Source organism: Saccostrea cucullata, unplaced genomic scaffold (genome assembly GCF_032062105.1).
Source record: "Saccostrea cucullata isolate Sc308-1 unplaced genomic scaffold, CSIRO_AGI_Scuc_v1 ctg17744, whole genome shotgun sequence".
Taxonomy (NCBI): Eukaryota; Metazoa; Mollusca; class Bivalvia; order Ostreida; family Ostreidae; genus Saccostrea; species Saccostrea cuccullata.
In genome coordinates, this window is record NW_026938269.1 from 1 (window position 1) to 11540 (window position 11540).

Genomic DNA, 11540 nt, shown 5'->3' on the forward strand with positions numbered 1-11540 from the left:
AATCATCATCATCATCATCTTCAAAAAAACCCTTTTATATTCATCTTCAACAAAGGGCTGGGAATTACTTTTGCTTTGAAGAAATGCCCAAGGAATAGTCTTTTCTTGGTCCTGTATTGTAAAAACGGAGTTTGAAATCGATGCCAACAGAAATAAATCTGCTTTTCAAGCAACAAAAAAAAATGTATTAAAATATAATTTCTTTTCTTACAAGATAACGAGGCTTCATGTTAAAAAAGTCCTCCCCTCTTCTGGATAGTTGTGGTCCTTAAATGCAAATAGAAATTCACAACTGAATCTTAAATGAATACACACAAAACACAAGTCAGCAAAATTGTTTTGCTATGATGCTTGATTATTAGTTAATATCTATTCTAATGTTGACCTACTTCAATATACTAGTGCTGAGATCTTTAATTTCTGATTTTTTTATGTACTGTATGATTGAAAAAGCATAAGAAAAAAAGTTTTTTGTTGTTGCTTTTTTAGGTACATTCTGTGCCAGTGTTTATCAGTCGAGGAATATAGTAAAATTCCTCACATGTAAATTAAAATCAACTGCCCACTGATCATAATTTGTGACCATTCCAAATTATTTAGAAAAACTCTTCATTTGTTCTAACTGCATCATAATTAACAACAACATACATGTATATCAATAACATATTTTGAAAATGCTTCATTAAAAATTGTTTTAAAAGAATGAAAACAACAATAATACATTTATTCTGATCAATAAATAAAATTTGGAATGGACAGTTGTCACAAAACCAAACTTACATGTTCCTGATGTGAGTCTGTGAAGTCTAGTTGAGATGGAATCGATGTTGTTGAAGTGTTTCTTCTACAATAAAACCAGAAAACTAACAGTAATCAGTACAAGAAGTATCATGCATATATGCTAATTTTATCTTTAAATTTTAAAGAGAAAGAAGAAGAAAAGGTATGTTTATATTTTAATTTAAAAAAAAAGTTTATATTTCGCATAATTGAGTGATCCAAGTTAAAAAAAATGCCATATTTTTTTTGTTTTAAATTGCTACATTTGATTATGATACATGTACTCACCTTAGAAGATACTCCTTGCTGAAATTGTCAAAGGAAGAAAATCAGAAATCTTTCATATAAATTTTAAATTTTTCTGAGCTCATAATCATCAGTTTAATATACTCTAACCCAGCTGGTTAAGTTCCAAACATAAAACAAATTTTTACAGTTGAACAAACAAAAAAATTTGTCAGGATAATCTATATATTTGACATCTTATTTAATTGTTATCTGTTACCCTCTTTGCGTCCTGTATCTGTAGACAGCTATTCCTATCAGTACCAGGATGATGACCACTATGAACACACTGACGACTACCATCCATATAACTATTTCACAGTTGGGGTTTTCTGGGGGACAGGCACAGTGGTAGCTGTTCTGATTGTTGTAACAGACAAAGGGAGGTTCACACGGGTCACTGAGACACTCATTGATGTCCTCTGTACAGTATCTACTCTGGTATCCTCCGGTACACTGACATCTGTAGTAGGCCTCAAAGCTGTGGGTCCTGTGGGTATCATTACAGGGGTAGATTCCTTTAGCTAGAATAAATGGAATTAATTAAACTTGCTGTAGTCTAAACTCAACTGCAAAGAAACTGAAAATCAGCAGCATAAGGCCTGTGGAAAAGTTCAGCATGATTTTTTATAAATATTTCTTTTTATATAAAGTTAAAGAACCTAAATATATCTTATTCTCAACAATTTCTAAAAGCTGAACACATTTCATGCAAAGCTTTAGTCACACTTCTCAGGTGTATACAGGCAAGACAAACCTTGACAAGTTCCACTGTTGTGACAAGGCATCTCCATTATACCAAATTTAATGTTCACAGGAGAAGAAGTTCCATTAGAGCTGTCCTCAAAATAGAAACTAAAAGTGTAATTGCCAAACTGATTCCTGGGCTGTGTAAACTGGACAACATATGTCAACCAGGTCAAATCAGAAGCTGCGTGTGGGAGACTGTCACTGAAGTTTTCTGCACAAGGCATCATTGCGGGCTGCAAAAGAGATGAATCAGAAAGAAGTCATACACAAATAGCTACAAGGGTCAGAAGACTTGTATGTTTATTCTAAATAAAAACCAGAAGTCTCTGTCGAGACTGAAGCTCTACTGGTTTGTACTTATATCAAAGGAAGAGAAAAATTCTTAAGCAGTCGGGAATTGAAACTTTACCGATTAAGTCTCTTTATGTTCTTAGTATAGTCTACTTGCATGCCACATTATATTATAATCAGACATAAACTGCAGGAGGAGTAGCATTTTGAGAGTTTTTAACAGAAATTTCTATTTTTAGTAACAACAGCAACACTGTTTAATCGAAATCAAAAACCGATATACAGAATTGTGTATCTAAGTGTAGTCTACTTGTGTGCCAAGTTATATTGAAATCAGACCAAAACTGTAGGAGTAGTAGCATTTTGAAAGAATTTCACAGAAATTTCTATTTTTAGTTACAACGGTAACACCGTTAATTGAAATCAAAAACCAATATACAGAATCATGTATCTTAGTTTAGTCTACTTTGTGTGCCAAGTTATATTGAAATCAGACTAAAACTGTAGGTGGAGTAGCATTTTGAAAGAATTTCACAGAAATTTCTATTTTTAGTAACCGGCAACACCGTTAATTGAAATTAAAAACTGATACACAAAATTATGTATCTTAGTGTAATCTACTTGTATGCCAAATTATATTGAAATCAGACCAAAACTGTAGGAGGAGTAGCATTTTGAAAGAATTTCATATAAATTTCTATTTTTAGTAACAACGGCAACACCGTTCATCGAAATCAAAAACCGATACACAAAATTGTGTATCTAAGTGTAGTCTACTTGTATGCCAAGTTATATTGAAATCAGACCAAAACTGTAGGAGGAGTAGCATTTTGAAAGAATTTCACAGAAATTTCTATTTTTAGTAACCACGGCAACACCGTTCATCGAAATTTAAAACCGATGCACAGAATTATGTATCTTAGTGTAGTCTACTTTTGTGCCAAGTTATATTGAAATCAGACCAAAACTGTAGGAGGAGTAGCATTTTGAAAGATTGTTTACAGACAGACAGACAGACGGACAGACAGACAGACGGACGGACGACGGACGCATTACTATCGCATAAGCTCTTCTGGTCTCTGACCAGTAGAGCTAAAAATCAGACTTACCCAAAGTTTGTCAGAAATATTGCAATATTTCAAGAGTTGTGGCACTTGATTACTTTCTTCAGTTATTGATATGTTTAGATTGAGGGGATTAGACATGACAAATTTCAGTGTATCAGTTTTTTCAACATCATAAGCACCAAGTCTGGCCTTCCAGTGCCTTGTTTCATTGGAAATGAAGTCATTCACAGCTTCAAGTAAAATCTACAAGAGAGAAAAAAAACATGGAAATAAAAACTCTTTCTTCAAAAACTCCTTCCTAACAAAATTGACTTGTGTCCAGTATTCTCCAAGATACAAGATTTTATTAATCCAATTTGGGCCCCCGGAGGAGCAAAAAGATTTACAAATAGAAGGAGGAGGATCCAAATGATAGAACAAGCATGATGATGATATTACAAATAAAGAGCAATTGTTAAAAAAACAAATATGCAAAAAAGTATATAAGAGATATACTGAATATACATACATGTATTGTATTGTAAGTTACATACAAATATATATAATTTATACATATATACACATACACACATATACATATATATACATATACACATATATATATACATATATATATATATATATATATATATATATATATATATATATATATATATATATATATATATATATATATATATATATATATATATATATATATATATATAGTTAAAGGCAAGAAACTGGGAAAGAGGTATATAATTTTTATGCTTATCACAATATCTTCAATTAAGGTAAATTACCAAGGAATCCAGCAAGTGATCTAAGGATGTCTGGGTCTTCATTAGTCATGAGCCAATAAAATTGATTATCATAAGATAGAGACTGAAAATTTTTACATTTAATTTTACAAATATTTATGAGTTCAAGTCTTTGTACATTAAGATGAGGACATACAAGGAGAAAATGAATTTCATCCTGAATCTCGTTGTGATGACAAAGTGAACAAATTCGTTCCTCTCTAGGTATTTTTTGGTAACGTCCAATTTCAATTTTAAGCCTGTGAGCCGATATTCTTAACTTTGTTAAAACTGATCTATGTTGATTGTTTGTAAGAATATCTAGATAAGGTTCAAAACAAAATTTGGTCTTTATGCTGGTAAAGGTAGACAATTTGCCATCTTTATGTAAATTCCTGTCTTTTTCCCATGTTAATTTATAGAAATTCAGTAATATTCTTTTCAAATTGGTTTTAAATTGTGGGGTTGACATACCTAGGAAATCACTAATTTTAATATCAATATGGTTAAGTAAGAAGTTAACACAAGAATACCATGAAGTAAAACCATTTTGGTGTAGTGTTTTAGAGCAGTTAAAAGCCTCACTAAGCAAGGGAAATTCACCATCTAGATTCTCTAATCTATGCCAGTATAACAACATATTTTTAATGACATCAAAATGTAAATTCAAACGTCCTAGCTCAGATCTTACAGCAAAATTGCTGCTTTTACCATGAACCATTAGTAAATGTTTGTAAAATTTAAGATTTAAAATTTCGCCTTCTAAGCTTTGGTATATTTTGTCTAGTGTTATATTTGGATTTCTCTTAAATTTAGAGGTTGTTGGGTCAAAAAAAACCCATAACTCCGAACCATACAGGATAATGGGTTTAATAGTGTGGTCAAATACATTTAAAGCAGTTCTAATTGATGGATTAAATGTTAGAAAGTCTTTTTGAAGTTTGAAATAGGCTTTTTTGGCTTTGTTACAACAATCATTTTTAGCATTACTTAGTGTTCCAGATGCATTAACAGTCAGACCCAGATACTTGTATTGTTTAACACATTCAATATTGTTGTTATCCAGATGGAATGGAATTTTAACGTGTTTGCCAGATGAATTGAAGACTATAATTTTTGTTTTCTTTGTATTAACTTTGAGACACCAGTCCTTACAGTATTTACTTAGTATATCGAGTTTTTCTTGTAGACCTTCAGCAGTTGGGGAGAGAAGTACCATGTCATCAGCATACATTAGGCAATGAATGGACATAGATGAATCATTGTTTAATTTTACAAAACTTTTAGAATTTGACAGATAATTTGATAGATCATTGAGATAAATCTTGAATAGGTTTGGGCTCATGTTATTACCTTGTCTTACCCCATTGTAAGTACGGAAATGACCGATTAATTTGTTACCCAGTTTAATAGAAGAATAGCTTTTAGAATACATATCCTTAACAATTGAGTAAAATTTAGTGCTAATACCAGCTTTTAGTAGTTTAAGCTTCAGACCAGCATGGTTTATACTATCAAAGGCCTTATGAAAGTCAACAAAGCAAGCATATAGCTTCCCTTGTTTTGATTTGCAGTATTTTTCGACAAGTGTTTTCAAGACAAAAACATGATCTGAAGTTCTAGCTTGTTTTGTAAATCCTATTTGACAAGGATTGATTTTATCATTGCATTTTAAATATTTATCTAATCTTGAGTTAAGAATATAGTTAAACAGTTTGCCAATTGAGCTGGTTATTGTGATTCCTCTATAATTGTTGGGATCATTAGTGTTGTTAGATTTGTATACTGGAGTAATGTATCCTTCACACCATGAAGAAGGATAATATCCATGAGTTAAGCAACCATTAAAGATTTTCATTAATATTGGTACCAATACCGTTTGACCATGTTTAAGCATTTCATTACATATTCTATCAGTACCAGCTGCCTTACCATTTTTAAGTTTACCGATTGCTTTACTTATTTCATTGAAAGATATTTTGTAGTCAAGTTCATTAAATATGGGTGTTGTTGTTTTCTCAGCTTGTTTTAGTTGGTCTTTAAGAAACTGATCTCGATCCAGGAAATCCTCATGAGTTTTATTCAATTTTTTGAAGTGGTTTAACCACTCATTATTAGAGATTGATGTATCAATTGTCTTTGTATTTCCAGTTCTTAATTCGCCTATAAGTTTCCAATATTTTTTTGGATCAGTTGAATTTAAAGCATTTAGGTTGTTGATAATATTAGAATGGTATGTTCTAAATTTTTGTTTTCGTAGTTTGTTATATATTCTACATGCTTTGTAATATTGATTCTTAATATTGATATCTCTGGGGTAGTGGCCAAATAAAGTTCCCTTCCTAACTAGTTTTGAGCGCATATTTATCAACTCATTATCAAACCATTTCTTTTTATGTTTAGCAGAGCTTTTATTACTTTTACATGTTTTATTTTTAGGTAAGTTTGGTTTTAATGACATAATGGCTGCAGCTTCCAGGGAATCTTTTAATCTATTTATTGTCGATTCTATAGATTCTATGTCATTGATGCTCATGGTGTTATCAAGATTGCATTTTATTTTGGGGGACTGTAATGCCTCTATAAATTTAATAGCAGAGTCTTCCCCCCACTTAAAGGATGAATGGGTCTTGTAATTATTATTATCTATACTATTTTCTCTATTAGAAGAATCATGTTGAGAAAAAATATTCCATGATAACATACAGTGGCAGTCAGATAATGTGGAAATAAAATCTGATACTTCAAAAAACAAAATACGTTGTACAATTTCTTCATCAGTTAAAAGATAATCAACAACACTACTTCCATGATAATTATGGCAAGTGAAATTTCCAAAAATGTCACCAAAACATCTTCCGTTCATAATACGAAGTTGGTTTCCAATACAAAAATCTATTAGTTCTTTTCCTCTCTTATCCACACAAGTGTCTCTATTAACTCTTTTGAAAATATCATTATCAATTTTATATGTTTCAAATAAGGGTAAATATTGGTTATTATCATCTAGTATATAATCAGTTGCATTTCCTGTTCTAGCATTAAAATCTCCACAAAGCATTATATTTCCTAAATCTTTATATTGATTAATATCCTTCTGTACGAGTTCCAGAATATTAACATTATTTCGTGTTATTGCAGGTGATCCCTCAGGGGGGTTGTAAACAGTACATATATACAAATCCTTCTCAAAATTAAAAAAAGTTTTTTCTAATTTGATCCATTGATACTCACTACATGTATTTTTAATTACAGAAACATGATCTTTAATCTCATGCTTAATTAATATTGATATCCCTCCAAAGTATCTGCCATTTTTAGATATAGGGTGAATTCACCATGCATCGGATACCCTTGTACTTCAACAAGTTCTAGCGATATCGCTACCGACGGAAAATTATCAAAATGGAGTTTAACATTTAGTTTGTGATTAAAATAACAATTTAGGACACAATTATATGCCGTTTATTAAGAAAATATCCCCAAAAATCGAGTTTTTAGAAAAAACTGAAAATTCACCATGGATCGGACATTGTTCACCATGCATCGGACAGACGGTATGGAGACCTTTATCACAGTGCTTTAAAATCCTTGATATGGATATAATTTCATCTTTTATCTAAGAAATAACCCTCAACTTTAATTTAATCGACGATATTATTGCACAAATGTAGAACGATTCTAGAGACCTCATGCTGCCTTAGAAATGCTTTAAAATGCTTATAATGCCGTAATTCGCGCCTTTTTCTCATGGTTTATCATACTCTGGTTTGTAGAAATAAATAGAGTAAAATTCCAGACGTCATATATCGATAACTTGTATTTTGACTGAAAATATAGAGTTTTTATTTTCGTTTTCCGCAAAAAACATCTGTCAGCTGGGTTCTGTATGAAAATGGTAGTGCTTACCTTTGCATCGAAAAGTGTCCGATGCATGGTTAATTTGTGTCCGATGTACGGTGAAAATAGCATACTAGTAAAAACCATCTCTAATAAGAATTAAACAAACATTGAAGTGAAATTTAATTATAATTTATGTAAAATTACCCATCCCTGACAAAATTCACCAAAGTCCGACTCGTTCCGTGGAAGTCGAATTTAAAAGAACGATAACTCTAAAAATTGCAAAATCATAAATTTCGGGTTATTCCCCTTTGATGATGTAAAATATGACGTAACTTCAAGGCCATTTGCGGGGTATTTTTATCACAACATGATAAACGCAATCGGTATCATTAAAAAAATTAAATCTTCGTCTTTATGACAGAAACAAATAAATACACAGAACTCTTAAGTTGAAAGAGAGTTTATTGCCTAAAGTTGTCCGAAGCAAGGTATGTGTCCGATGCATGGTGAACTCACCCTATTTCTACAAATTGTGTGGCAGTAAAAATCATCATGTAATACAACTGTATCTGGTCCAATGTGTGTTTCCACAAGAAATACTAAATCTTTATCTATAATTTTTGATAGAAAAAGCTCGTCATCCATTTTGTTCATACCTTTTGATATCAATCCTCCAACATTCCAAAAAGCACATTTAACATTTGTTTTTCTGTACATCTGATACATTCTAAGAAAAAATACCAAATTTTCAAACCCAAATCAAGAGAAAAGGTACAACATCCTTCAAAACATCTAATACAATGTATAATCTAGTAGTAACAATATTCCTTCAAAACATCTAATACAATGTATAATCTAGTAGTAATAATATGTGAGAAGAAAAAAAAAATAATAAAAATAATAATAATAATAAATCAGTTGCAAATAAACATGACATTCATGAGTACAGGTGCACCGATAAGTGGAAGTGGTACAATATTCGAGAATGAAATTCATACATTGAAATAATCATTAAGAGAATGGCATTGTTTATATATATCATCAGTGTAATTGATAAGTAACATCTGATATGGTGATAAAAAAGAAAAGAAAATTTAGTAATTGTAGTTAAAGCCATAGCTGGCAGGATGGTAAGGTCTCCCTTCCCATGGTTCGGATGGTGCGTACTGGTAGTTTCGCCACTTTCGCTGGTATTTGTACAACTTATTTGGTGAAGCACGGTGATAGTCAGGGTCTTGGTCTTTTCCCATCTGCAATGGAGCCTGCTCGATTCCTAAAGCTAGAAGGATTGATCTTTTGATATTGGATGCTAACATGGCAACACCATCTTGTGTAAGATGAACATTGTCCCTTTCAGGACCCTGGCAGGCCTATTAGACATGTTTATGTTTTCACTGATATACACGACTGAGTCACTTTTGTATTTCTTCTTTAGTAGGGCGTTGATTAGAGCACTATTTGCACTGTGTAATTCGTCGTCTTTACGAGGAGTACATAGTGACAGAACCACTTTGGCTGACCATTTTTGAGTGATGATGTTGATAATTTCTTCCGTCTCGTTAACACAAGTCTCAGGACTTTTTGCCTTTACATCATTGGTGAGGTGATGAAGAACGACAACATCTGGTGCTGCATCCTCATATCTTACTATGGTATTCTTGGTTTCATCAATTGTGTATGCAAGTTTCTTTGTTGTTATGAATGATGAACTAAGAATGTCTGGATTAATCTTCTTAGTGTTAGATGTCCCCACTAGCAGGACTTTGGGTTTAGGGGGTTTTGTCTTGGGAGAAGTCTTATATCCCTTACGAGGCTCATATGGTGAAGAGTGATTTTCTTCAACTTTCTTTTCTCCTACACATGTAAATTTCTCACTGTTAGATTCCATACTCGAGACATGCATTTTCAAACCAAGAATCTCTTTAAAAAGTGCCTCGTTTTTTTCTTTGAGGATTTTGTTTTCATTTTCCATGTTGAGTAACTCTTCATTTTTTGTTTTTAGTTTTTCCACTAATGTTGAGCTTTCTGATTTGTTTGCTTCCAACAAGTCAAGGAGTTGGTGTTTGCATGTATTGTGCATGATTTTTTCATTCTTCAGTTGGGCTTCTTTAGTTTCTAATTCAAGTTGTTGATTTGCGATTTTAACTTGAAGTTCATTCTTGATTTCATCTGATTTCTTAAGCTTGTTTTTTATTGAGTTAATTTCATTTTCAGGACTTTTTGATTTATTTGGTGTTGTTGACATTTTACTGTACTGGCTGTTCAAGTTTTCAACGGCTAAAGAAAGAGTACTAACTGTACTTTGAAGTGATTCCAAACCTTTTAAGAATCTTGTTTCTAAGGTTTTCATGAGTCCAGTGTGAGATTTGCTCATTTCCTCTAGAGCTAGGACCATACTTTCTTGAAATCTATCCAGGTCATGCACAGAAGCTGAAACAATTTGGCTATGTTCACCATTTAGCAATTGTTCCTGGTTCAAATAATTCACAGTGTTCTGACTTTGCGGACTTTCATTTACAGATTTAAGGGTGGTTTCCTCTCCTTCGGTCGACGCAGTAATTCTATTCACTAATTCTTTCAGCAGTGGGAAGATTTTGGTCACGAATGCATCTTTTCCATTTCCCTGGACCTGAATAGTGCCGGTTGACACAAAAAATTTTATCTTGTAGTGTAGACTAGTATCATCCCCAATGTCTATGCAAAAAGAATGGTTTGTTAGGGTATTGTTGGTAGTATCCCACTTTTCTGGATTGTTATACCATTTGACTTCTACAGAGTTACACATTTTCAGCTTTTCTAAGTATATAATTTGTAGAGCTCTAATCCAGGCGAATACACGTTCCCGTTTTGTTCGAAATGCTACCATCTTGGCTTGTTCTTCATAGAGGTGTGGATTAATTTCTTCGTATGCCGCCTGTCTTGCTTTGCACCCCGTGGGCGGGCGGAGTTTGTTAGGAATACAATTCTCTGGGTATTCATTGTAAAGGTTTGTTATTGATACGTCAACAGTCGATAGGTCTTTAAGACACTCGAAATCTTCCGTTGTATTCGACATATTGTATGACTGCGGTCGAGGAAATTCGAGCTAGGAAGCCACGTGTATGTAAAACAAATTAGAAATAATAGCTTATATGGATAATATCGATGTCAATTGGTTACTTCAACCACCTTCAATTGATATTACTGATGATGGATCCTTTCTCTTTCAATGGGAGTTGAAAAAAGGTTTTAGCAGTTTAGCTGAACATAATACCTGTTGGATAGTTAATTAATTGATATAAGTACAGGGCCATTTTATGTATAAGATGGCTCTTGCTCTTTACCATTTTTCAAGCATATATGTCATTTTTTTTAATATATCGATTCACATTGTATTTCTCTACTTATGTTAACCTCGGGCTCAAAGTTGGTTTTATTCCAACACCAAGGCAGGGTTAAAGTCGACTAAGGGTATCGCGCCAATACCTAACCAATCAAAATGAACTTATTCAATAGTAGTTCCATACATGGAAAAGGGATTTTCCTTTCTGTTCAGAATTTTTTTAAAATATTTCCGTTTGTGCCATTTTTGATACTGATACCTGTGCCTGGTAAATTTTATATACTTTGTAAATAAATATATAAAGGTTTTTGACCGGAACTATTCATTTTTTCCAATGCATAGGGGTCACTTTGGGTTTTACAGAGATGTTTAAAAAGACATTCGTGTCAGCTAATGTGACCAATATTGTTTAACACCTTC

General features: G+C 32.5%; 1 protein-coding gene and 1 long non-coding RNA gene across 2 annotated transcripts; both read right to left on the reverse strand.

Moving 5' to 3' along the window:
• Window positions 1-244: 244 nt before the first annotated feature.
• LOC134249879 (uncharacterized) lies at window positions 245-1087 on the reverse strand. Its single transcript, XR_009988386.1, has 3 exons — window positions 1069-1087; window positions 781-844; window positions 245-267 (listed from the first exon to the last, which is right to left on the reverse strand). It is a non-coding gene; the product is annotated as an uncharacterized LOC134249879 (long non-coding RNA).
• Window positions 1088-1281: 194 nt separating this feature from the next.
• On the reverse strand, window positions 1282-5186 carry LOC134249878 (uncharacterized). The gene is made up of 4 exons (XM_062732238.1): window positions 4791-5186; window positions 3216-3416; window positions 1823-2048; window positions 1282-1589 (listed from the first exon to the last, which is right to left on the reverse strand). The coding sequence occupies exons 1-4, from the start codon at window positions 5184-5186 to the stop codon at window positions 1282-1284; spliced, it is 1131 nt and encodes a 376-aa protein (XP_062588222.1).
• Between the last annotated feature and the right edge of the window lie 6354 nt (window positions 5187-11540).